Raw genomic sequence first — 27974 nt, 5'->3', positions numbered from 1 at the left:
CTAAAAGTGCACCCCAAGTGTAACAGGTAACTTGCATGTACGACAGCTTTCAGAGGTCGGGGTCGTCCCCCCTGAGGGTGTTGAACTCTTCAGGGGCTGAGTACTTGTCAGCACCCTGACTGGCGGACTGGCGGAAGCCCGCTGCAATCTCATCAAAACTGCGGCCCTTGGTCTCTGGCACCTTGAAGTAGGTGAAGATGAAGAAGCCGAGCAGCAGGACAGTGAAGATGATGAAGACGTAGGGGCCACAGAGTTGCTGCAGGGACATCAAAGGCAAAGCGTGATTACTTTTTAATTATGGGCACAAGCTACAGTAACATAACATATACATATAATAATATGTAGGAAGGATAATGGCATGTCTGGACTGGAGATAGACTGAAGAGAAATGCACAAATATAATTTGAAATGAAAGCTTTCTCACCTCGACATACTGGAAGCACATTCCCACTAAGAAGTTGGCAGACCAATTGCAGAAACCAGCAACTGCAATGGCAGCAGGCCGGGGCCCCTGGCTAAAGAGCTCGGCCACAATGAACCAGGGGATGGGGCCGGGGCCGATCTCAAAAAAGGCTACAAAACTGAAGATGGCCACGATGCTGATATAGGACATCCACCTGAGCTGGTCCTGAGGAGCACAGCAAAGAGGCTTTCAGTCACTTTATATGAGAAGCCAATAGGATGCAGAAAAGGTGATCTCAAACACTTACCAACAGCGCCATGGCAACAGTTAGAAAAACTGCTGAGACTGCCATTCCCATCAAACCAATGAGTTGAAGAGGTCTCCTACCCATTCGCTCCACAACAAACAGCTGCACAAAAGGAGGGAAAGTTGATGTTGCCGACATCCTGGAGTCAAACATCTGAGGCTCTTATATATAGATCTTATATAAGTGGTTCTTTTGTGACTTACAGAAACCACAGTGAAGGCAGTGTTGACCACTCCTGCACCAATGGTTGCATAGACGGGCTGGGACACACCCGCTCGCTCAAAGATCCCAGTCGAGTAGTAAAACACCTGAAGATCGTAACACACAGAACAGTTTCTTTACGTCTGCTGTTAGTTTGTGTTTGAGCTGCTCTGAACTAAGAAGTGGACTCACTGAAACCACAAAAAGAATTGCTTCTTGACTTGGACTTTAAGACTTGACTTACTTGACACTGGACTATCTTAAGACTCAACATGAATTCCCGACATATTCCCAGGCATGATGGGATAAACAAGTATACAATACATGGATAATACCTCCAGCATGCTCTGGGTCTGCCTCTGGGTGTCCTCCCAGTTGGACATGTCTAGATTATCTCCACAAGGAGACGCCAAGGAGGCATTTGTATGAGATGCTTTAACCACCTCTGGCTTCTTGCTTCATGATTATCTGACCATTACTTCCCTTTTTGTGCCCCTCAAATAAAGTAAAGCATCATCCTCCAAAACTAACAAGTAGCTACTGAATTCTTACTGAAGAATTCACTATAGGTTCCTTGGTAATCGTGGGCGGCTGTGGCTCAGCAGGAGGAGGATGTCCACTGCTAACCTCTGCCTTTCATTAGCTTGACCCTCATTAGAGCTCATCGGTCTGAATCCTTTGACTTACAGCGTTGATTCCAGACAGCTGCTGTGAGAGATGCAGCATGATGGCAACAAAGATAGGCTGGCGATAGTTGGGGGAGCGAAACAGCTCGAGGATGGTCACCTTCTTCTCCCTCATCATCTGCTGGCTCTCCTCCTTCATCTCCTGCATGTCCTCACTCACCTCGTCAGTGCCCCGCAGCTTCATCAGGACTGTAAGATAGGAGCTCATGTTACATCTACGTCAGCCTGGAAAGGGATTTATAAAGCTGCCAGATGTACTACAGGATATGTGTGGTCAAAAGATGAGGTGTTAACCAACCTTTCTGACAGCCATTAGTGCCAGTTCATCTCACAGAAACACTAACTTGTAGAGAAACTACAGTAACGTGCAGAGAAACTACAGTAACACGCAGAGAAACTACAGTAACGTGCAGAGAAACTACAGTAACACGCAGAGAAACTACAGTAACGCGCAGAGAAACAAATTCCCAAAGTTATGTTGTTTATAATTGTATATTTTGTGAAATCAAGTTGGTTCAAGTTGGTGTGTGTGTGTCTGTGTGTCTCACTGCTGCAGGCCTTGCTCTCCTCATTGCAGTTGATGAGGAGGTATCGGGGGCTCTCGGGGCAGAGGGGCAGCAGGGCACACTGCAGCACAGCGGGCAGCAGAGTAAAACCCAACAGGAGGGGCCACATGGAGGCGTTCCCCAAGAGGGATTCGATCCCAAAGATCTGCACAACACACACAACACACTGTTTACACACACTGACAGACAGAAGCATGTTAACATGTTCAGCCCTGACAGATGCATCAATACGAACATTACCTTTGTTGTGCAGCCAGACATTGTTCTACTCCACAGAACTTGATAGGTTTACATGTACAATAATCTAATTATGGCCAGTAATCAGACTAAGGCATTACTCCAATTAAGATGTTTACTTGGGTTACTTTTAGGAACACACTTGAAGAACAGGACATTTGTTTGTAGCCTAAAGATCATTTGGAAACAAAGGAAGAGATAAAGTGATGCATAGAAATAAAATAAATACTGTGTATTTTGTATATTATTAGATTTATATCAATGATAATAATAAACATTTATTTATATTAACACCTTTCATTCACAAAATCCAGCTCAAAGTGCTTCACAAAATAAAAAGAAAAAAGTAAGACAATTTATACAACAGTTAAAATAGTAACCCCCCAGGAGTGCATCTTAGTGGCATCCAGTAATATCACATCCAGTTCCCTAATCTCTGACCTCAGTTTATTCGACATATCCCTAAGCGTGGAGGTGGTTGGTTGCATTTTGTTGTCACTTTTACCTTTGTTCCCCCTTCTTTTCCATGTTATTAATAACATCAGTATATTATTGAAGAATGACGTATCTTATCAGCCCAATGTGTGTAATCCTGCAGTTGGACTGTGTGTGTGTGTGTGTGTGTGTGTGTTGCAAAAACTGGTTTAATGTGTTTACGTGACTCTATCAGCATCATTCCATTAACATGACAGTAATCTGTGCAATAATTCACCAGTGCAATACATATATATACACATACATACACATTGTTATTGTATGTATTTTTGTTTTTCACTTGAATACTGCAAATGTATATATATATTTTATATTTTTATATCTTATATTTTCACATACATCTAATTTGTAGCTCTATGCTACTTCTTCTATTCTTGAATGGGAGCACCTGTAATGTGTCTAATTTCCCCCCGGGGATCAATAAAGTATTTCTGATTCTGATTCTGATTCTAATTTCTGGTGGCTCCGCCTTACTAACATTAATACCTTAATTACATTATGACTGGATTAATGTGTGCATGTAAACACAGACCGTTTTACAGAGAGTCTGAACTTCTTGTTCAGGACTTCAGGACTGTCTTGTAGATATGTCCAACCAGAATAAATCAGCAATGAGACCATCTGTTAAAATGCAAGCATAATGGATGAACCTCATCCATACTAATCCAATGAAACAAAGTTTTTCCCAAAGCTAAACCTTTCAACTTTTTCAAAGAGGTAACTTCATTCAACACAATCACAGGCTTTGGAAGCATCTAAAGACAAAGTGAATGTTGGTACATATACAATATTGTACGTTCACCAGGCGTCTAATATTGTCTGGACTACAATGATTTGAGATAAAGCCAGGCTGGTGGACTCTATGTGGATTATGGCTCCAGTGACCTTTGACAAACAGTTTGTGAGAACCTTCACCAGAATAAGTGTTATAATGCACAATTAAGGAGAGAAAGAGGCCCATAAGCACTATGAGCTTTCCTTTTTTTGTGGATGAAAGATATAACTGCAGTGTGCATGAAAGTTTGCAAATGCATCATTATACACCTCAAGCAATAAAGGAATATCTTCAAAACATCAGTTGCCTGTTAACAAAGGCGTCCATTTTCTCGCTAGCTTTAGCCGGGTGCATCTGTAGGGAATCTTTGCGATACCAACATTTGATATTTTGGCTTGTAAGGGGTCAATCAATTATTCTTGTTGTTAACCACTACACCATGTGTGAAAATGGCGGGGTAGGGTTAGAGTTAGTTAGTTTTATCCATGACTTCATTCGGGCTTCATGGAGCAACTTTCTAAGCTGCCATCTCCATGGAGAGCCCGCATGCACTGTGAGTCAGTGTGAAGCTTTACATGGTGATCCTGTCACTCTATATGGAGATTCTAAAGCTACTGAAGGTGGGAAATGAAGAGGGAAATCATGGTTCAAGAGTTAAGGATCTCACCTGTGCCATGAGAATGCCGATCACTACACCAAGCTGGTGCAGAGTGCCTAATGCTCCGCGGAGAGATGTGGGTGAGATTTCCTCAACATAAATGGGCACAAAGCCGGTGGAGAGGCCGGAGTAGAGACCCACTATGAAACGTCCAATGATGAGCATCTCAAAGGAAGCTGCCAGCTTGGAGAAGCCCATAAATGCAGCAGCAATAAAAGCGAGCACATTGGCCATGAGCATGGAGTTCTTCCTTTAGAGATAAGAAGAGTATTCATTAATAGTCAGTTTGTCATTTCTAAGGGAAGGTGTGATTAATAATGTCGTCAACCATAGGTAGAGTCGTACCTGCCGTAGCGGTTGACGAAGAGGCCGACAGAGAAGGAGCCAAGCATTCCTCCCACAGAGAAGATGGCCACAGAGAGCGACCACAGAGCCGTTAAAGTGGTCCGAGGGATGGGCTCTGAATACCTGCCGCTCCATGTCTCATTGTAGAAGCTCTCAATGGTCTAAAACACAAAACAGCGCACGGGTTTAATGTGGAGGGGGAATGAAGACAGATTAAAGTTGCTTGTCTCAGTGTTGGTCAGTCAGTCGGTCCACCAGACTGAAACATTTCAACAACAATCGACTTTAGTGATCCCCTGACTTTTCAGCCTCACTGAGCTGCTCGCATGGTGTCGACTCTTGGTCTCTTTTTCCAGATAAGATAACCACATACAGATTGTATGTTCATATGAGATGTATGTGGGGCTCTTACATTCTGTGTCATCCCCAACTTCACTTCCAAACTCTCACATCGCTCTAGATGTGGACTGGATGTGGGTAGCTCCAGAACTCCTGTACTATACAACCATATACTGCTGAATCAACGTGGGACCAACCATTTCCTGACCTATGAGCTGACAAATCAGTTTTCACCTTTTGAAGTCGGGACAATGAAGTCTTACCTTAATACTCTTACCATTTTAAATCAGTGTGCATGGTAGCCTATCTAGATTAGACTGACAGTAACCATAACAACAGCACTGATTCTTTACAATTGTATGTTTCTTTGGTAAAGTAAGCCATGCACTGCAGCAGCATAAGCATTATTATTAGTTGTATCATTAGTATAGGAAAATAGACCACTCCGCTATGCATCCTGTTCCATAACCCCCACCTTGTTTGTGATTTCTCCACATTGGGTCATCACATACTATTACCATAATAAACTACAGAAGTCATATGAGCTCAGGTAGTAGTCCACCTGCAAGCACAACATCTTTAACTTGCCTGGTAACCCTGAGCTCCTTAATCCTTAATGCCTCTAACAAACCGCTGCATTATCTGATTAACTTGCTGCCTGTCATTTCAGGTTTCTGTCAGACCACCTTCAGAGGCAGTTGACAAGCTCAGAAGCTTGTCAGCCACCTTAGAGACTTAAGTTAACATGCAAAAAACAAAAGTCCCTGGCCGGATTCCCCCCGGTGACATGCAACATTGTTAGAGTCCTCAGTCAAGGATTCTCCTCTTCTTCTTTCATACACCCTGTAATTTATTCTGAATTGCGTACATAGTACAGCACTTTTAATGTCTTCAGTTGTCTTTTCACTGTGTTTTGTTTCATGCTTTATGTTTGTGTTTTTATGCTGCCTTGCTGCAAAAAGAATTTCCTCTTGTGGGACAATAAAGATCTGAAGTGAACTGAACTAAGAGCATACTATTCTTTGTGTTGCCTTTATAATAATGAGTATTACATCCTTTGTAATTGAATGATGTATGTGTTATCAGACAACATAATAACAATATTTATCAAAAAATATCAGGTCTCTATCAAGGAAATTACAGTTGAAAGCAAACCTACGCCCTTGTGGTGTACTTTTGTAAACTCGGCAGAATCCACTTTAGGATATTAAGCTTTCCCGGAGTGTATGATGCTCATGCATGTTGTCTTTATGTTTGAGATGGACCTTTTCAGTGAACTAAATGGTGGTGAAGGAATTGAACGTACCACCTGGATGTACCACTGGACCAGTACCACTATCCCTGGGTTTTTATTCTCACACATTTCACATATTTCTTGTCCTTTTTCCTCCGACTTTCTCTCACAACAAAATACTCACATTCTGAGGAGCATTGATGACACCAGTGTTGTAGCCAAACTGGAGAGAGCCAATCACAGCTGTCCCCACAGCCATCATCAGCTGGGGTGTCACCTGTTGTCACAGAGAACGATGAAGACATGTGGTAAAAGTGTCAAAGCTCAAATCTGGTCTGTTGAATCTGTTGAATGTTGAATGTGTATGTGTGTGTGTGTGTGTGTGTGTGTGTGTGTGTGTGTGTGTGTGTGTGTGTGTGTGTGTGTGGTGTTTTCACACTGGACAGACACAAACGTAAGACAAACATTTTTACTTAAAAAATAAGTACATTTACTCAAGTACTTTTCTCAAGTACAATTGAGGTACTTGTACTTGAGTGTTTCTATCATATGCAACTTTATACTCCTACTTCCCTACATTTCAGAGGGAAATATTGTACTTTTACTTTTACATTTAAGAGATTTATTTACCAGTCGCTTTGCAGATTAACATATGATGATCTTATAAAGTATGATGCATGTTATACATTAAATCACACAACTGTACATGAAGTACTTCAAATGAGCTCCACTTGACAAACTGACAAATCTGTAATAATTAATGCTGCATTAAAAGTACTACTTTTGATACTTTTAGTACATTTAGCTGATAATACTTCTTTACTGAATGCAGGACTTTTACTTGGGTTGTAATGAAGTACTTTTCGACAAAGATATTGCCACTTTCATGAAAATAAAGGGGTTGAATTGTTCTTTCACAACTGCAGAGATGTGCAGGTTGAAAACGTTGCACAAAACATAACAGCAGGTGTTGGAGAGTCAGAAACCAGAAACACAAACACAAATCGCTTTCTCTGTGTGGATTGTAACTGGCAGTGCTTGTTTCATGTTAATATAAAGCAAAATAAATAAATAAAATATGTTGATTCCTTATATAGAACTGCAAAAACACTATAAAGCACACACGCTGTCTACAATAAGAATGAAATGAAATGAAATAATATCATAATACACATGTTTGTGTGAGCTGTCCTTGGTGCTGAATGTTGAGCTTGTGTGTGTATAAATAGATAATCAAATATTGTGTGTGTGTGTGTGTGTGTGTGTGTGTGTGTGTGTGTGTGTGTGTGTGTGTGTTGCTGCTCTGTAGAATAGCTTCATCATTAGATCAGTTAGTTATCAGAGCTACGTTAATACGCCGTCAGAAGGTGCTGCTGTTAACTTGAGAAGCTGCAGCTCCACCACAGTCTGCAGACGATTCACGCCTCTTCCCCACAGCTAGTCAGTTAATATCATGTATTGATCATACAGCAGTTACCTGGCCGCTGCACTCCATCCCGGCTGCTTGGATCAGTCACAAACTCCAGACTCGACTTCCCAAAACAATCCGGATCGTTATTAATCCGTCAGATCAGAATCTTTCTGCTTTCTACAGAAACATGTTGTCATGCTGCTGCCAGCACTCTCATCAGTGTCTCCATCCATTCACCTGCCGCGGTAAGCAGCTTAGTGACGTCAGCACTAAGTGGCTCTTAATGAGCAGGAGAATCACTGCGCTGATTGGCTGAGAGGGAAACACAGCGAGGCCAACACGTGTATTATCAGAGAGCTGATACAGTGACAGATTAATAATCCTGGCTTCAGTATTAGATATGGATTAAATATTGATCAAAAATTAAATGTTCCCTGAGACATAAGAAGAAGACAACCACTTTTAAAAGGTGTTTTATTTGCAGGTTTTCCAATAGATAAATAAACAATTAATAAATGAATGAATATGAATGAATATGAATATATTAAAGCAAATAAATTAACTCTTTGCATCACTTCTTTGTGAGCATCTGGGTCCTGTTTAACCCCCACCCCTCATGGCACATACTGCATGTACAGTGCCCACCGCAGACTTTATAGCACACGGCAGCTTCATGATATGAAATCAACCAGGCCTCTGATGCTAGAATACTTCCTGTAATAATAATAATACTACCTGCCCCAGGTTTTCTGTATATCACTTAGTTTGTGGTCCCTTTATTTAGGAATATGCTCCATGTGAGCACAACAGAGACAAACATAACTGGATCTCAAAGCCCCTCCAAAAGACAGGGCCACTAAATTAGCTAATAATCAGGAAGCCACTTGAGACATGAGTAATTTATGAATCTTACCGTTAACATTATATTTTTGGCATTGTGTATATTTTGGATTTTGTGGATTTATTGATATTTTTATATTTGCACTCCTAACAGTTTCCCACAGGATAAATAAAGTCCTATTTTATCTTAATGCAGGACCCACTTCAGTTGACATTGTACTTCAGTGGTACCAATTCGCTATAACATATTAATGAAATTAGCAAAAATCAATAGACAAATTGTGAACTTAGTCACCGAAGCTGTTGCCCACTGTCCCTGTAATCCAGCCTTGTAAATGGTTGATGACTGATAATGATAAATAAAAAATACATTTTCAAGTTCTCATCTGTGTGCCTGTGTTGTTTGTTCAGTCATATATAGCAAATGGTACCAAATACTAAATGTGCACTGTATCTGATGGCAGGAGGGAACAGGGGGCAGAAAGTTGCCTACAGCTCATCATATTTAGTTTATCATTGTTTTTAGGTTAGTAACTGATCATAATCAATCCCACTTGAGAACGAGCCTCCTGTTGGAGCTCCAGGAGGCTGTTTGACATCCGGACCAGTCGAATATCAAATGACCGCTGTGCAGGGAAGGTTCTTCTAACATGAAGTCAAGTCCTTTACGTAACCAGCAGCAACAAGGTAACTGCAAGAAAAAAACTCACAAGAATCATCAAGCATGCAACCAAAGTCCTCTGCATCACTAAAACCCAATTCTCAGACCTTTACTAGTCTGGCTCACAGGATGTAGGCTTTTTCATTCTCACTGCAATGTCAAGCGTTTATTCACTTATGGAATTGTCTGTGTTTTAATGCAATTGTATGTCTTATGAGTCTTTTATGTTTTTTGTGAGCCCCTAACCTGAGACAACTTTCTATCATTTTATGATAGACAATAAATATATTCTAGTTCTGGTTTCAGTCAGTCTGGGATTTGAACCTGTGTCATTTCAAATATTTGACACATTGTGAATGGTCCATGATAACGTTGTTGAATTATTACACATTATTTTATTATTATTTATTCACTGCAGAGTTATATTTACACACAGATGTGACCAGAGACGCTGTCTCCAACATCCCTACTCATACTTTCTAAAGCCGTGTGTGTGTGTGTGTGTGTGTAGGAGTCCCTCGTGTTGGTCCAGGTGAGAGGCTGCTGCTCTCTTTCACTAATCCTGGGAGCACAGTATCTATTTATAGGTCCACTCAGTGGAGTCAGTGGACAAGCAGGTTATTCTTTTCCTAAATATTCTGCACTTCAAGTTGAAAAATAGACCAATAGTTATGGATGTCATGTCATGTAGATATCATTATTGCTACCACAATCAACACTATATAATAATAAGGCTGTATACCCAATATTATTTTATTTATTTATATTTTATTGTGTGAGTGGGACAATGATGTGTTTTTCATGTCCAACACATTGAGACTGGGGAGATGTTTCAGTAAGCTGGAAGGTGGATTTGTTGTTGAACAGTGAAGGGGGTTCATTCCCCGATGAGCATGAATAATGTGCTCAGGAGATTTTACAACAGTCTGCCATGGGGGGTCCAGCTCATAGAGAGTCTGAAAGTGAAGATTTAGACGGAGATGTTGGCCTGATGGTGGTTTCTAAGGAAAAGTAAGAGGGTTACCATAGGAATTATCTATGAGTGCGCACTGCAAATGTCAATACAATCAGTGGATGTTGAGAAGCTTTGCTCAGAGCTGACACTGCCATCTTTAGGCCACTAAGGCCTGTCACTGCTGCAGCAGCACACAGCACAGAAGATAAAGTACCTGGGCCAGAGACAGGCTGGTTTACAGAGAGTGAATACACTGTTGGGTAGTTTAATCTATAACAATATGTAGTATAACATTGCATAACATAAGCGTGTCTTGAGAAAATAATATATTGAGATCCTTTTGTATTCTAATAATCATTTTATTAAGGGAAAGAATTGCATTAGCAAAACCGATAAAGCAAAAATCCATAGATCGAAATATTTATTTAAAAAATCCTCCATGGACCTTCTGCAATACTGGCATGGACCATAAGGGGTCCACGGACACCAATTTGAGAAACCATGCTGTAATTACTGAGGAGAGACACTGAAATCTGAAGCCTGCGGTTGCAGAGTGTTTTTAAACTTCTTGTCAAATCCTGAAAAATGTCAACATTACAAACAAACTGTTTTCTGTCGCTAACTGCTGCTGCTGTCGGTGAGACCTTCTACTGGGGGAAGATAACAGTGTCACATGTTGAACCATCTTTCTTGTTTTGTGTGAAAACGGGAGAAACTGTTTGTTAATCTCTGGTGCAGATATGAGGCCTGGACAGGAGAGGAAAGGTTCATCCAATCGTTTCAAAGCAATTACATTGAAAAAGTATGTCTAGTATTTATTCAAACATTTCTGAGTAGTTTTACGCTCCCTTCTGAGTCGACCCAGCAGAGAGAACTCCCTCTGGACAACACAGTAAAACCCTTTAGCAGCAAGTTAGCAGCAAGAGTTCAGCAGCAAACACAGGAACAGAACTGGATCTGTGCTGCGAAATGTATTTCCATTTTAGAAAAACATGCCAAATGGCTGGTAGCCCATTGTTTAAAATTGTGTTTTTTCCTCTTTCTTTTCTCCTTTCTTTCTTTATATCTATCAGACTGGAGTGAAAGTAAACAACTATTGGAGGGATTGCCATGAAATCTGGTTCACACATTCACGTTCCCCTCAGGATCAATTATAATAATGTGAACCTTTAACTTTTAATCTAGCGCCATCATCAGGCCAATATTTTAATTTGCACTTTGGTTTGGGACCAAATACCTGCAAAAGTGAAAGACATTCCCATCAGCCTCAGCTTTACTTTGTGTTTAGTGCTAATTAGCTAATGTTAGCGTGCTAACGTGCTAAACTATAATTGTGATTGTAGTATTTAGCTCAAAGAACCACTATGCTTAAAGCAGCTTTAATCGATATTCCTGTAATACCAATGTATGTGCATGGATGTAGAAATAACCAACTGTATACTAATAAGTTCAACACATCAACATGTCAGAAGGTGATGATATGTTAATGTTGTGTTCACTACTTTTAGCCTCACAGAGCTGCTAGCATGGCTGTAGACTCATAGTCTGTAGACGTCATAGTCTCAGGTCAACAGGGTTACCTCACCTTGTGCTTGGAGACGACGAATCTAAGAACTGGAGGTACGTAGTTTAAAAGACTTGGGTGTTTACCACACAGGGAGTGTTTAATAAAACTAAAAGTGAGGATATCTCAGCCTCTGCTTCTTTGATTCTGACCATTCTTTTCTAAATCTGTCTCTTGTGAGTCCCCCAACTTTATGGACGTGAAATATTAAATCACTGGAGTGACCCTTTAATCTTCTTCCCGTGCTGTAGGTTTGTAACAGGCTTTGGTTTAGATTTATCTCTCACCAGAGGTAAACTGGTAAACTCAGCAGAACTCAAATACATTGATTTGACAGTAGAATTATACTTTTCTTCTTTATTCAAGGTTTAGTCACTGAACTTAAATGCTCCTTTTCTGTACAGTCAGACCCAATCACACCAAAAAGAACCCAGTTCAGAGTGTTTCTACTCTATAAATCATACAATGTTGGATTCAATGTCTCGAGGAACATTGTCAGAGCAGCCAAACCTACACACACACACACACACACACACACACACTCTCTTAATGGAGCGAATCAGGACACACACTCGGCTGAAACTGTGTTCCTGTGTTGAAGCAATACACTAAAATAACCATGGGAATGTGTGTTGCCTGGACCATGTGTGCTCCGCACAGCTGCAGGTCACCTCGGACGCTTCTGGGGAACGCTGGTTTATATATTTACCTTTCTGTGGAACGTTTCCACATTGATCTAATGGAGCTAGCTTTTTCCAGTTTGCTTCTAACGCAGAGCTGCAGACCAGCAGCCAAACTCTTATGCAACCATGTGCTGATCACCTCAACATATTTCCACTGTTACCACAACTCAGAGGCAGGGAGTGGGAAGAGAGTTGAAACATGGAAACAATTCAATAGGCGTGTGTATGTGCAGGCCCCTATGGCCCAGTGAATCCCCCACAGAGCAATCCATCACCAGAGCCCAGAGAGAAAGTCACACTTAACTTGGTTTCTTTCTATTTTTTCTTTTGGAAAGGAAGAGGAGTGCCTCTGCATGTGACCTCACAAGAAACTTGAAACCGTCATTTTCAGCAGCCCTCCCTCACTCACTCACCGCCTGCTCCCACATTTGCTCTCCTCTCCCCAACCTCTCCTCGAGACCCTGCTTCTCTGCTGGTCTCCAAAAACAGGCCAGAGTTGCCATCCTTCCCAGCCCAAACTGCCCCTCTGATCCCAGGACTTCACCACAAAGGTTCCCCTTGTTCTTCAGGGGGTCAGCCGGCTGCTTCTGGAGGTAAGTTACTCCATTCTTCTGGCTGAGTTGGAGCTACTGTGCTGCCACGTGGTTTGGCTTCTTGAAGGGGTCTGCTCAGGAAGAGTGAGGAACCATGGGAGAAGAGCAGAGCGTTGTTACAGGCAGCAGCCACTGCTCCGAGGTTTGAAGGGTTGATCAGCTCATCAAACTAGCTGTATGCACAGGTTATACAGCTGTGAGCCAGCACTTTTAACACTTCTTGGTTTCCCTTTTATTTTCTTTACTATAACCTTACTGAAGGTAATTGAACTAAAAAGTTTTGATTCTGATATTATTTCAAGCTGTTTTCTAATCTATTAACTATAAGTTGTTTTACTAATTATTTCTCAAATGAATTATTCATGTTTTAATAACTAAGTCAGGGGTTTTCTGCAGTGTGTGACAGTGAGGTCAGCTGGTTTCTATTGTGTATAAATACATATTTTTCCCTGTGATTTTCTGACATTGTTCACTTTAAGAATTTATATTTATTTCATTTAAATGATAAATGGCGGCTCTTGTATGATGTATGAATATTTTTCACACATTTGTGGAGTGAGAAATAAGTTTGAAAAAAAGATTATGGAAAATTCTTTAATGCATTTACTCATGAGTATGTCAAATACTACACATACATGTAAAAAAACAAAAACAAAGGAGAACCTGAAAATACCAAAACAACAACAGCAAACAGTTACAGTTTGACTGGTGCTGATGTAAGCATAATGCTCGTCATGCTGCTGATCTCAGATAGAAGTTAATTTAAAAAAAGACTAAAACACATGGGAGAAGGTGACAGAGTTACATAAGCTGTATATCTACACATTCCATAGCTGGAAAACAGGGCAGGGCCTCATTCAGGCACACTATACACTTCCTCTTACCTCACTCCATACAGTCCGAGGCAGATGAAAACACAATCTGTGATTTCTGTGCTAACAAATGCATTAAAAGCATTTTCTGACTGTAGGCTTGTAAAGATGTATGGATAGTGTAAAACAAACAAAACAAAAACAACAGAAATGTGGAGGAACATAAAGAATCTTAAGGAGAAACACAATTAGTCACTTTCTCTCCAAGAGCGAGACGTTCAGATGAATATCATCGACACAAACTGTACTTTTTAGGACAGATCAAACCAACAGATATAGAGGTGTTGGTAGGTGTGAACTCTGACAGCAGGTAACTGTTTCCTTTAACTGCTTTCTGAAACTCAACTTATTTAGCGTCTGTTCAGTCGAGTGTTATCATGTCAGTCTGTGTTTACACCAGCTGGCCAGATGGATGGATGTTTTGTAAATTGTAAAGTTAAAATAATTTTCTAAGTTTGGCTTTTTGGTTTGTGTTGCAGAAATAACTGCTTGAACCCACTAAAAGCACATCATCTGAGTCTGTCATAAATAGACGCTTCTGTTTACAGTTGTAAATGTGCCTTTGGACAAAAAGCATTGGCAAGAAACTCTTGAATCTGATTGGTGCACAGGATGGGTGGGTGTACCTGCATCATAATAAGTCAGACAGTGTCAGGTGAGCAGACGGGAAACTGTTTGACTTTCACTCGTGACTTTAATATTCACAACTGGCATTTAAAATGTTGTTGTCTGATAGGGTTAAATGTATTTAGCAGGTTCAAACAACTATGTGATCGCGTGTTTAATGATCATGTGTGAAATAAAAACTGGAATCCAATCAGTTCAGATGTGATCACAGTTTGTAATTTAGAGCCCCGACATGCATCCTTCTGTCGTTAAAGTCAGACCACTGCTGTGGGACAAATAACCTTTGAATGCACAGACAGAACCTGATCCTGATCTGGACCACCTAGACTCCCCAATTTAAGTGTGAGGTGTCCAATTACACGGCTAACCGACAGTGTCAATTGTCAAGTGATGTTTTGGAGCACACAAACCTCAGAGACTACTATGTAAAGGTATATGTGTTCTGATTTCTATGATGACACCATAATAAATGTGTTTTCCTATGATTTAAATATATGTGTTTGATTTCTCTTTGGGAAACATGAATGTATTTATAATGCCAATAAAATGTCTCTCTGCAGAGGGACAGTATTTACAAATAGAGTCCATGTGACGACTACTGTACAAAATGTCAATGTCTCAGGAACCAGATCAGTCATGTTTGAGCAGGGAGGTCATTCTCAGCTGTTATCACTCTGTCTGCCATTACTGAGGCCTACATGGAGGAGATATCCACAACTGGAGCCGTCCAGACTTGGCCTCACTCCAGCCTCTTATCAGTAGAGCCACGTTGTTTTTCACTGGGGTTTGGGAAATATCTTGGCCCAATACAAAACGTGATATATTACAATTCTGACTGAGGTTTGGTTCTGTCAGTCAATTGTTTTTATTAGCAAAGAACAATGTACACACTATTCAGCTGTTTTTTATAACTCTTGTAAAATAGTTGAAAGTTAGATACCGAACTTAAAAAGCGCAGATTCCATAAACAGATTCCACTCTGGATTCAGATTTGATTAAACACTGTCAAACACCAGGGCCGGATTAACCCACCTGAAGGCCCAGGGCAAAAATGAACAGTATATAACAATATACAGTAAACTAAAACAGCTGTAGACAATAGTTTATATTAGCATTGGATCAGTTGACTATGTGTATGAGAAAAGTGTCACTTTTAGTGACTAATCCAGAGATAATTACCACTGACTGCAGTTCCCCTCAGCCCTACGGAGCATTTTAGCCTCTTTCAGCTTGTTGTTTTGGTTTTACAGCCCACAACTTTATTGTTTTGGTTCAGTCTCACGGCTCTCACCACCCTGGTTTCTAAACCCACAACCACACAAAACATATATTTTTGTAATTTAGTTTAATTAGTTATAGATTTTTTAGTTTTTATTGAAATGTATTCATATGTTATACTGTACTATCTTACACATAGGCTACTGTAGCTTCTCATAGATTGACTCCTACCAAACACACATTAGTCAGGACAGTAATCATTAGTCACGGCCACCTGTGGTCATTGGCCACTGTTTTGCGGACAGATGTGGCATCTCCAGTGTTTTAGTGGTTATGAGTTTCTCAGCTGAAACATTTCAGTTTCTGGACAAACCAAAGACTTTCAGAGCGTCCATCAGCTTTTGGACGCCGTGGCACTTCTTTCCTTTTCTCCAGCCACAACAGCTGGTTTTTCAGGAAAGTGCGACACTTGCATGTTGAGGTTTCCTCTTCTCTAGGGAAGCTACTTGGACAGTACTTTCAGAGCTCTTGTTGTCTGAGTTAGCTTCGACATTCTCAGGCTCCACTTCTGTTTCACTGGGCACTAGTTCCTCATCATCAGTATCTGCAGGTTCATCTTTGAGAATTTCCCAAAGCCTGACTTGAAAAGTTCAGATGTTTTGTTTTGTCCAACCAATAGTGCATAGCAAAATATATTTTGTTGTTGTTGTTGTTCATGTTTAATATCTCAGAAGACCAAAGAAATCAGCAAATATTCCCATTTGAGAAGCTGGAACCGGTGAACTTTGTGGCTTAAACAGTGCAAACTTTACAAGACGATGTAAAGCTGTGATAGTGTTTGACCTGAAGCGTCTGCAGCGCTTGTTGCTCAGCTCTTCAACTGATACATTCAGCCTAAGCACAGACACGTGGAGAGAGGTGTGTTTGAGGCTCAGATGTGTACTTTGATACTGATGACTGATCACTGGAACAGAGAACCTTGTTCAGCTGCAACAATCAAACTCCACCTGCTCAGATGTATTATCATAGGATAGAGGAAACTATTTGACACTCACTTAAAACACATTTACACTCTTTCACTTAAAATACCGCTAAATAGCAGCTTACCCTTTGCAGGATTCCACCCTGGACGTGTCAGTCTGTCACAGAGCTGACACATATCAGACAACCACTTACACTCACATTCACACATGATCAACGGCTACAGGAGGAAATAGAGGAACTAAAAACAGTAAAGCTGTGGGCAGTGAAACCAAAACAAAGAGCTCAAAGAGGCTAAAAAGCTCCGTAGAGCTGAACTGCAGAGTCTGTGATAATCCTCCGTGTGTTTGTCACTACATGAGTCACCTTTTACAACACACACATATATATATGTTTATAATATTGAAAGCCCTCTGAGGCACATTTGTGATTTTGGCTTGTATAAATAAAGTTGAGTTGACTTTGAACTTGCATTTTAGCCTGCAAGTGGTATTCTGTTATTATTATACATTTTGAACAATGAGATATTTTGACCTGTTGGTGAAAGTCTGTACCAAATTCATTATCAAGATGTATAGTAACAAGTGCTAAATAAATAAACTTTATAATTCTAATTATTTCACCCTGGATCCCCAGGCCCATGCTGCTAGCTAGCATGGCTAACACTAGCAGCCATAATGGTTACACACGACAAAAGAAATAAAATGTTGTAGTTACAGCAAATATTCTACACGAGGTGGTTTTAAGCTGTTTGTGTTTTGTTTCTTCTTTTTCAGATTCTTTGAATACCTTTTCATTCTTTTGAAAATTTCCATCCATCAGAAGAAATAAGTCGTCCAATGTTCTCGTCATAAGTATGGAACTACAGAAGCTATCGAATGGTAATCACCACCATGACGCTGTGGCTGTGGAGGGGGGGTAAGTGTCCTGTGTGCTGACTCGCTGTGAATTCAGTGAATCAAGTATATTCATATTATTTAAAGCTGAAGCTCTTCCTTGTTTGTGATTGATATTACAGAGTCCCACCAGAAGAAGAAAAGTTCCTGCAGCACAAGAGTGATGGATCAAAGAGGCCTCAGTTCACAGACGTGAGTATGTGAGGGAGGCAGAGGCCACGCAGCCTGTTGGGCTTTTCAACCCTTCTGTGGTGTTTGGGTCAAATCTGACTGATTTACAACTTCATAAAATCATACATTTTTTATTTTTCCTCTGATTGCCTCAAAGCCTTATGATATCCTCCACACTAGGCATTTGAACATATAAAATTGCTGATCACCACTTTCATTGAATTTTGAGTGGTCTAATCAACTTTGTAACACCTGTGGTGTTCCCAGTCAAAAATGACCGGGATAGGAAATGAATGGGTAATACTAGATTATGTTCATCCATTAGATGGAAAACATCCCCATGCACACCCTCACATCCAGGGCCCCATATATAAAGATTTACACATTTCAAACTAAACAATTAGGTGTTTGTTATGGGAACCGATCTCTTTCCCGTGGTTATGTGCCCCCCCCACATGAACCACACTTTACAGAATAAACAATGCATCATACCTTCTCACAGACACCCTATATAAACCTTAATTTGTGCCTTGCTCTCATTTTACTCTGTGACCACAATGAGTAGGGTTAGGGCTCTGTGAATTTGGTCTCTGTTTTGATTATTATTATAATTTTCAGTGTCTATTATTTGTATATTCACTGCAGTTATTCATGTTCACCATTAGTTGGAGGCATTATTTACAGCATTAAAAGGTGTTAAATAAAATTTGGTGATGATTATGTTTGAATTATGTTTTTTGTGTTAATGTAAGAGCAGTTAAACCAGACCGGTCAAATTTGACCGGGAACACCAAAATAAGGGGGGAGAAACAAATATAATACAAGGGTTAAGTCAAAGGGAGGGTCCGAAGAAAATATAAACAACACAGGGGATTGTGGTATTATTTTGCCTTTATTAGACAGTAGAGAGATGAGAGGAAAAAGAGATGGGGAATGACAAAGGGCTCCAGCTGGACCCCAACTGGGGACACGGTTGGCGTCTTAACCATGTCTTGCTTTTTTCTAAAATTCGATAAAAGATTCATTGTATTTTTATCATGTGTCATGTCATCAACAACACATTTCAGAGTGACCTGTGATTACCATCTTCACACGTTAATCAAGTGTTTTTCTGGTTTTCTAACCTGAACTATACCCAACACACACATGGTGCAGGGAAAACATGATCCAGAAAGCATTGATTTATCCCCAAAACATAAATGCAAATGAGCTGCATATCAAGGTGTGTTGTAGAAGACCTGGTTGCATGATTAGTGAGTAGCATGCTGATAGGTACTGGACACTTTACTAGCATGAACATCATTGTTATTGTGTCTCTGAAGTCAATATTCCAGTCTTGTGTCTTTTCCAGTTTGAGGGTAAAACCTCGTTTGGGATGTCTGTCTTCAACCTGAGCAATGCCATCATGGGCAGCGGCATCCTGGGTCTGTCGTATGCCATGTCAAACACCGGCATTGTCCTTTTCCTGTGAGTACCAGAGGCACACACACTTTGGTACAGAGAGTACAACTGACACACACGCGTCCTGTACGTCAGTGGTTCCCTGAAAACGTCAGACAGTAGACAAACAGACACACCACAGGAGACAAAGTAAATATTACACAACACTCGCATATTGCTTATCCCACATGTAGTTATGACATATAGAAAGTTACTTACACGGAAGTGAGGCAGTGGTGAGCTACTGGACTCTTCGAGTCAATAAAGTAATTCGGTTCTGTGCTCAAATGTATTCTAAAGTTTAACTGAAGATAATATGAGTTGGACAAATCAGGCAGGTATCTTCCAAAGTTACAGTCTTTTTAGTGCAGATGTCCCCCTCTGTGTCCTTGCTGAGCTGCAGGAATGAACGGGAGGAATGATTACAGCAAAATCTGTTTCAGTCTTCATACGGGCATCTGACTGACATCTGTTGTTTTAGGACAGACCTGAAACAATGTTGACAAATCTGCCCTTTAAGCGTTCACTCAGGTGATGTTGTTCTGAGGGGAAGTGAAGGAGGGTAAGGCTGAAACGCACCACATACAGTATGTCCTCCAAACTCTGGCAAAGAAGGCTGTTTCTCAGCCATTGAAATGGCACCACATTGACCCATTATGGCCTGTTCAGTCTTAAAATGTGGACTTTAAATAGGGTACAGCAAGAGGGAAACTAATGTATGTATTTGTACCATTGGGGCTGGACTAGTGGAATGTCAGATCTCTCCAGTGATAGCCACACTGTCATGGCTGCCTTCAAGACTTCAGAGAAGAAGCAGCTTTTCTAAATGATGCCCCAAACCAGAGCAATATACAAAATACTGAAACTAATCAACATTAATGACATTACCTGTTTGTGTTTTACAGGATTCTTCTGACATGCATCGCCTGTCTGTCCTGTTATTCCGTCCATCTGCTGCTACGCAGTGCTGGAGTTGTGGGTAAGACTTAATTCAATTTAAAAATGTATTGTCAGAAATCTGAGATGTTGAAAGTGATGTGTTTGAAGGTTCACAGTCAGTTTGTTCCCATGGTTCTGTTCCCTTCAGGTATTCGTGCCTATGAGCAGCTCGGCCTCAGAGCTTTTGGTCATCCAGGGAAGATTCTAGCAGCTATCATCATAACGCTACATAACATCGGAGGTAAGACACTGGTGTATACTGTTGGTGTATACGGTAGGTGTATACTGCAGGTTTTGTGTTTGAAATGTTGAAATGTAACATGTGGGTGGTGATGATACATCTTGCCACTATTTGGAGGGAACATGTACATACATGTGGCCATGTACACTAATAAACACTCTTTCTTCAAGCTGTCTTTTTTCCTCCCCTGCAGCCATGTCTAGTTACCTGTTCATAGTCAAATCTGAGTTACCACTCGTCATCCAAGCCTTCCTGGGCCAGACGTCCAGCTCTGAGTGAGTGCTGCTTTGAAACAAACAACAAAATGTATGAAAGTCAATATCAGTATCATCTGTGTGTGTCCATTACAGAGATAGGTCCAAAGACCCAAACCAACAACATTAGTTAGTCCGTCTCTCATAACTGTCTGACTTCCTGTCTGTGGCTCTCAGCTGCGAGTGCATTGGTTCCTACTGAAGGCGTAGATCTTTAAAAAGACCTCACAAATATATAGTTTTATGTTTAAAAAATCTCAGTAATTTCCTAAAATAGCTGTTCACTGTAGTTTTTATCAAACAAACAGGAGGAAATAGTGCATTTGTTGGGGACTATTTTCAGCAGCAGATTAATCCACATTTGGTGCTCTAGAGACAAGTTCAGTTAGCCAACTCATATAATAGATTATTATGTGAATGTAAAGTATGTACAGTGTTAATGTTTGATGACTACGCTCTTAGTGTCCATTCTGCACTGGATGTAAGGAGAATAAACTGACATCATTCCTCTAATCTGACTCTGAAGAAGGCAAACAAACGTATTAACCACAATGTCCGTTAAAACTGCTCCAAAATTGATGTTATTTAGTCAGCTTACTGGTGTATCCACTGTGCTAGAAATTAATGAAGGAATTTGCTTCACCTCAGTGAACGAAGATGAATTCAAACAGGTGTTTCCTGCTCTGGTGTGACCTCCTGGTCAGCTCCTGCAGACTCGGGGGGGGGGGGGGGGGGGGTTAGGGTTAATTTAAGCAGTAACTTTTTTCTGCCTCGATCTCGACATTGACAATATGGTAACTTCTTTGTGTGTCGCCATGTTTACACTCTACAAAAGAAAGGATTGTAGTTCACAAGTAAGTATACACAAAGCTCGCAGGCAATGACTCTCACATTGCAGCCACTTGTCTACTGTAAATGTTGGTAAAAAGCAAATACATCACATTTGACTTCCCGTCTATTTGACACAACAGAACTGGCCTCGCGTCTGCTCTAAATGCAGTTTGAAACACAGTTTTACACTATGTATGTGTGCGTGTGTGTGTGTGTGTGTGTGTGTATGCTTTTCTATGTGTAAATGTCTTCTGTTCTGCACCTAGCAACTGGTTCATGAATGGAAACTACCTCATCATCATCGTCACTGTCTGCATCATCCTCCCACTAACCCTGATGAAACATCTGGGTAAGTCTACTTGATCACACTCAACAACAAGGACATTCATTATTTCAAGTCTTTAGAAAGAACGTATTGTATGGTGTAAACTGAATTTAGTACAGCCCTCACATGTAGGAGACAAACAGTAACAGCTGTGTGTATTTTTGAGGTGTGTCTGATGGTTGTCTTCTTGCTCTCTGCAGGGTATCTTGGTTATACCAGTGGCTTCTCTCTCTCCTGCATGGTCTTCTTCCTCTCTTCGGTGAGTCTGTGGGTCGCAATGCATACCTTTTACTGTTATTGTCACAACACAGTTAGTGCTGGAAGAATGATGTGTTGTTACGCCAAAGGAAGTTAATGACCACTAAGCTACAGCAGCTACTGACAGCCCCACAACATATATTGATGGTCAGCAGCCATACGCACGGTTGTTATGACACTGAGCTACAGGTTGAATTAAAGCTGCACTTGTGCATATTTTTACATTAACAAATATAATGACTGTGAGTATGTCAAAAGTGCTGCTTGCAGTGACAAACCAACAGAGAATTATCAATTCTCTGCAGAGTTTTTAGCCTCTTTCAGCGCATTGTTTTTGTTTTACAGCCCACAGCTGTACTGTTTTGGTTCAGTCTCATGGCTCTCATCACCTTCCCACTCCTTAGAGACCAGCTGGTGAACATAGCGGAGCATTTAGCCTAAAAAAATGAATGAATGCTGCTTTAACTCGGAGCTCTAAATGAATAGAAAGCCCCTATCTTTTTATTACCTGATGGAAAGAAGTGTAGTCTGTGTGTCGCTCATAGCTTATTCTTCTCAGTGTCTCCTGGTTGAATCCTTCCAGCTTCAGCTGTTTGGGCTGAGATGAGTTACCCTCAACAGCTGCTGTAGTGTGCTGTGTGTTCCCTTTGGGAAGCTATACAGTAGCTGCTGGGTGCAAACTCTCAGTATATCAATGACCCAGATATAGAGACGAGTTAGAAAAGAGTTTATTTATGTATGTTATATACTACGTTTTGGGAAGGGTCCTGTGGTACCAAAAGGTGTGTTGTTTTGTTGTTTTCTGTCCCATCAGGTCATCTACAAGAAATTCAACATTGCTTGTCCTCTGGAAGTGTTTGGAAACTACTCAGTGATCACAGACATCCCAGAGGACACATGCACCGCCAAATTCTTCACCATCAACCAAGAGGTCACAACTCACATACAAAAGTTACCATTTGCATTTGAACTGTTAATTTACGATGAGGTCTGTTCACTGTGGCGTGCTCTGAACACGTGCGTGGTCAGGAACTATTTGTGGGTGCATCATATTACACTGGCTGGTGTAGAGTTCATGCGTTTTCCTGGAAAACAACCAAGCGAAGTTACTCTCTTACTTGATTTGCAGACGGCGTATACCATCCCCATCCTGGCATTTGCTTTTGTATGTCACCCTGAAGTGCTTCCCATCTACACTGAACTGAGCAAGTAAGCTGCACACATTATTAGATTCTTACATTCTTCACGTGCAGTGCACATGGTGCACTCCCACAGCACATAAACACATAAACCTTTCAATGTGGTTGATCTTATTTTGGTCAGCATTTCTGGGAAAGCACTGCTGAAAAGAAGTCAGACGGTTCCAGAAACACAAGTGGTCACACAAGATCACACAAGTTGGAAAAACAGTTTATGCAGATTATTTAAACAACTTTACTTGTTTACAACCTGTCCAAGTGGCCAAAAAATCCACTAAAGCAATATATACATCTTTAAATATAAGCTTTTCTGAAAATAAACTAGAGCAATAACCGTCTCTCTCTTGACTTCATGCACTGTATTGCTAAACACATCTGTCTTGTTCCCCTGAAGCCCAACCAAGAGAAGAATGCAAAATATTGGCAACGTGTCCATCCTGGGCATGTTCATCATGTATTTCTTCACTGCCATATTTGGCTATCTGACCTTCTACGGTGAGGCAACATCTCTTTAAGTCAGCTGCAAAACATAATGATGGCAGTGAGGTGTGACAGGCTTTATCTCTGTGTGTGTGTGTGTGTGTGTGTAGCGAACACTGAAGCAGAGCTCCTCCACACCTACAGTGAGGTGGACCCCCTGGACACTCTGATCCTGTGTGTTCGGCTGGCTGTCCTGGTGGCCGTCACTCTGACTGTACCTGTGGTCCTGTTTCCTGTAAGAACATGTCGGGCCGTCACACACACTGACACCATCTGACACACTCTCTCACACTCACACACTACGCTTCGTCCAGCTCAAACATGTAACGGCCAGTCTCTGAGGAAGGCCAGGTAGAAACAACCTGTGCTACAGTAGCTCACCTGGTGAATTCAGTATAATGTACATTTCCACAGCACTGCATGAGATGTAGCCATTTCCAACTACTTCCTGTAGATCTTTCACATTAAAAGCCTACCAGGAAAGGAAGGGAGAACGTCCATTAAGCTGTTCAAAGGCTTTTGATATGAAACATCTGGGCAGGAAGGTTTAATGAATACTGCTCTCATTCACTAATTAATTCTATGTCCATTTGGTGAATTTCTTATTATCTCATAATTGGATCACTTAATTACAAAAAATCTCATAATTGCTTTCAAAATAAAGCATGCAATAGAGTAATGTTTAGTAACTTTTGCAACAGTAATGTATCTGAACTTTATTATGAGGTCACAGAATCCGGGATCTGTTATTATTAACAGTGTTGTTTGGATAAATCTGATGAGATAAAATGATGTATATAGCCTACATTAACTGTATGTACATGGCATAAAATATTTCCTCCGTTGCTCCACTTTCTGACACGCAGTTCTTCTGTATTTTAGTGTTGTTTGGAGCATTGACTCAGTCTGATACCTGGGCAGGGTCCTTACGTCTGTGTTTCTGTCAGATCCGCCGTGCCCTCCTGCAGCTGCTGTTTCCAGGGAAAGCCTTCCACTGGCTCCGTCACATCGCCATCGCCATGTGTCTGCTGTTTGCTGTCAACCTGCTGGTCATCCTGGTTCCCAACATTCGAGACATCTTTGGCATTACTGGTGGGATATTAGACTTAGAAGCATCATGAAAGCTTCATGACAGCCTGAACTCAAAGGGGTATTATTGTTAAAACAGAAGCTCTAATTAACTCAATTCAATTCAATTCTCTCAGGCTGAAAAGAACAGTTATTTCACATTTTAAAATAATGAGTTGACTTAAAGTTATTGAAAGTATTTATTTATTGGTTTATTTACATTCTTTCATGTTTTTCTCATTAAATACATTTTCCATCATATTGTTTATTTAATATTGGCCATTTTGTATCCTTACAAAACATAAGGCTACAAAATGGCCAATATTCATATAGAGAGTTGGAGCAGACCTCAAGTTTCGTGGAAGGTTGTTCCAGACATGTGGTAAAAATTTGTATTATTAGATCCCAGCATGTGGTCAACAACAACATATTACTAAACAGGCTGGAAAACCAGTTCTGAACTAGTTTGAATCCTGAGTGAAAAAAAAATGACTTGGAGTTCCCCAGGGCTCCGTTCTCAGACCTCTTTTGTTCTACATACTCTCACCAGCTCAGATTATGTGAAACAACTAGATATTTTACTGTAATTATGAAGACGACACACAGATTCACATACCGATATCACCACGCGATCGCATACAAGTACTGAGTGAGTGCATTGAGCACATCAGTGCCAACATTTCCTCCAGTTAAACATGGATACAACTGAAACATTGTTTAAGGAGAAAAGGATTAAAAGTCAGTGCTCAGCTGAGAATCCACAAACCGATCCAGACCTCTTGGTGTAGTCATGGACTCACAGAGCTATATTTTAACATTAAGATAGTTATTAACTCAATCAACTGTCATCTTATGAATATATCAAGACTGAAAGAGCTTTAGTATGGGTCAACACCAAACCTAGAGAAGCAGCGTGTAGTTTCTCTATACCACATACAGTATCTGGAACAGTCCTTTTAAATCAACGCTTCCTTTCTATTTGCCTTTTATTAAATTACATTTGGGGCATCTATTCATTTATTCACATTTATTCATCTCTCTCACTGCATTTCTTATCTTCTATATTATTTTCTTCTCTCTAAATCTTATTTCTGTGTGACTTGTTATTTTGTCCTGTGTTTCTTTTATGTATTTTATGTGGTGTTTAAGCTCTTTCAGATGCCTTGTTGTTGAAAGGTGCTAACGTTGCCTTTAGCAAGTGCAGCAGGTCCACAGATATCTCTGTGGAATGAGCCTGCAGAACTTACTGAACAGCAAAAGTAGAGAAGAGTCATAAAGTCAGCCAACTGACTCAGTTATATCAGTTACACAGCAATATAATACGCATAATATATCTAAAGTGTGCTAACATTAGCCTCCATAAGCTGAGAGTGTAGTGCATTGACTTGAGTATGAGTGTGTTTTATTACTGATGAGTTCAACTCTTCATTTGTAAGCAGGAGGTTGTGTTATTTCTTCCTTTAAAACGTACATAGTGTGAACATGTCAAACATGGTAGATGCAGTGTCCGGTTTCAGAGGCTCATTACATTATTCTCTGAGATAAATGTTGTGGCTCCTCTGTGTGTCCAGGGGCAACCACTGCTCCCAGTCTGATCTTCATCCTTCCTGGACTGTTCTACATCCGCATCATCCCCACTGACCAGGAGCCCATGAAGTCTAGACCAAAGATCCAGGTATGTTGATATCTGTCCCTGTCTGAGAAGGCAGAACTGAGAACACCAGAGTTAATAGAGGTGTAACAATGAGCTCAGGGGGCCCCACTGACTCTGTATGTCTGCTTTGGGTTTTCAGGCTGCGTGTTTCACAGCACTGGGTTTCATATTCATGACCATGAGCCTGACATTCATCGGACTTGACTGGATGAGTGGAGAAAACCGAAGTCACGGCGGCCATTAAAGCGCAACCCCCCCACGCCCTACAGCAACAGCAGCCCCCTGCTGCGCCCCCTCCTCCAGCCCTCTGGGTGGGAAGCAAGATTCAACTTACTGCTGGACGGCTCAGGGCTTTGGTGGGACTGTTCTTATTCATCACAAAGACAATCTGTTCCTCCAGAGTGATGAGAGGAGCCCAGCTTTGTCCTGTCACCCACACAGGTTGAAATATACCACCAGGATCCATCACAGGTGGTGTTCCTCTGCTCTACATGACGAACATGTTGACCATGGAAGCCCCTCAACCTCTACAAGTTATTTGCCTTAACAGAGGCTAAATGTGGTGTTTAATAACAGCAATATTGTTAAATAAATTGGACAAATGTCTAAAAACATCTGTTTAATTATCAGCAAAGTTTGATGCAGAAAATGTATTTGGTATGTGATAAAACTGCTATTCCATCGAGGTGTTTAACATTATGGTCCAATTATTTCTGCTGGTCTGAGAGTCGTTCAGTGTGAGGAAACTGAACACATGCGTTCACATAATTCACTTCAATTGATGCTTTGTGAATTGTAATTCTGCAGAGAAGTTTTTGGCAAACTGGAAAAGCAAATGTTGGCTTCCATCAGCCAAAGTCGAACATGTTTATGCAACTGTGAACCAATTAATTTGGTAAAATTAATCTGTGAATTCATTCTGGACAGCACATGTGGATATTGTTAATAAAAATTCACAAAAGATGAAACCTGTCTGTTTCATGTGCAATATAAGATGTGAATTGAATTGAAATTTAGAATTTAATTTTATCATCAGATAGCTGGAAATACAACTCCATGTAACAACTCTTGAAGCTTGTGCGTCTGCTGGATGTTGGGTTTGTTTTGGAGTCTTTCTGCCCCCTTGTGCTCCAAAACTGCTCATTGTAGCTTTAAGATTAAATGGTCTGAAAAGTACTGGAGAGTGTCACACATTAAAGGAACACCATTAAAAGAGTCCACACAATTATTGACAATAAACCCCAAATTTCTCCCGATGGCCGGGGCAGCACCATGGATAATGGAGTTCTGTGTCCACTAATGGTAGAAAAGCACTAATCCAGTTCAAATCTAAGTAAGTTATGTATTCACGAACTGGTTTATGAGTAACATACCATCTTATGTGACACTAAAGAAAGAGCGGCACACTATTAGACACTTCAGACTTCAGACTCACCATCACTCTGTTCTAACTCCAGCAGTAGGGCAGTATCGGGTACAAGTGAGTACCTCTAAGCAGCCCTTCAACGTAAAATACCAAAAACAATAAATATTCTTTAAACGGTTACAAAAGGAAATATTTGCCTAG

At 40.7% G+C, this 27974-nt stretch overlaps 2 protein-coding genes across 2 annotated transcripts; one reads left to right on the top strand and one right to left on the bottom strand.

The window, feature by feature from the left end:
• Positions 1 to 49: 49 nt before the first annotated feature.
• On the bottom strand, positions 50 to 7741 carry slc2a1a (solute carrier family 2 member 1a). The gene is made up of 10 exons (XM_070910799.1): positions 7724 to 7741; positions 6431 to 6523; positions 4674 to 4834; positions 4338 to 4578; positions 2146 to 2308; positions 1599 to 1786; positions 914 to 1018; positions 711 to 812; positions 425 to 628; positions 50 to 256 (listed from the first exon to the last, which is right to left on the bottom strand). Exons 1-10 carry the CDS (start codon positions 7739 to 7741, stop codon positions 50 to 52), a joined length of 1482 nt encoding a protein of 493 aa, XP_070766900.1.
• A 9766-nt stretch (positions 7742 to 17507) lies between these two features.
• Positions 17508 to 27375, top strand: slc38a5b (solute carrier family 38 member 5b). Its single transcript, XM_070910019.1, has 15 exons — positions 17508 to 17569; positions 17670 to 17739; positions 19070 to 19185; positions 20064 to 20137; positions 20246 to 20338; positions 20532 to 20613; positions 21690 to 21772; positions 21949 to 22007; positions 22821 to 22937; positions 23136 to 23215; positions 23600 to 23700; positions 23796 to 23920; positions 24633 to 24777; positions 26325 to 26428; positions 26547 to 27375. The coding sequence occupies exons 1-15, from the start codon at positions 17508 to 17510 to the stop codon at positions 26649 to 26651; spliced, it is 1416 nt and encodes a 471-aa protein (XP_070766120.1). The 3' UTR covers positions 26652 to 27375.
• The last annotated feature ends 599 nt before the right edge of the window (positions 27376 to 27974 follow it).

Source organism: Enoplosus armatus, chromosome 8, assembly GCF_043641665.1.
Source record: "Enoplosus armatus isolate fEnoArm2 chromosome 8, fEnoArm2.hap1, whole genome shotgun sequence".
NCBI classification, from domain to species: domain Eukaryota; kingdom Metazoa; phylum Chordata; class Actinopteri; order Centrarchiformes; family Enoplosidae; genus Enoplosus; species Enoplosus armatus.
This window is presented reverse-complemented; position numbering and strand designations above follow the sequence as displayed.

Excerpts from the sequence above, each read along its gene's own strand:
- slc38a5b (XM_070910019.1), top strand. The coding sequence starts at position 17,508 with ATGGAACTACAGAAGCTATCGAATGGTAATCACCACCATGACGCTGTG. Across the intron at positions 24,778-26,324 it reads AGACATCTTTGGCATTACTG|GGGCAACCACTGCTCCCAGT; the intron begins GTGGGATATTAG and ends CTGTGTGTCCAG. Across the intron at positions 26,429-26,546 it reads AGTCTAGACCAAAGATCCAG|GCTGCGTGTTTCACAGCACT; the intron begins GTATGTTGATAT and ends TTGGGTTTTCAG.
- slc2a1a (XM_070910799.1), bottom strand. Across the intron at positions 2,309-4,337 it reads TCGGCATTCTCATGGCACAG|ATCTTTGGGATCGAATCCCT; the intron begins GTGAGATCCTTA and ends TGTGTTGTGCAG. Across the intron at positions 1,019-1,598 it reads AGCTGTCTGGAATCAACGCT|GTGTTTTACTACTCGACTGG; the intron begins GTAAGTCAAAGG and ends TACGATCTTCAG.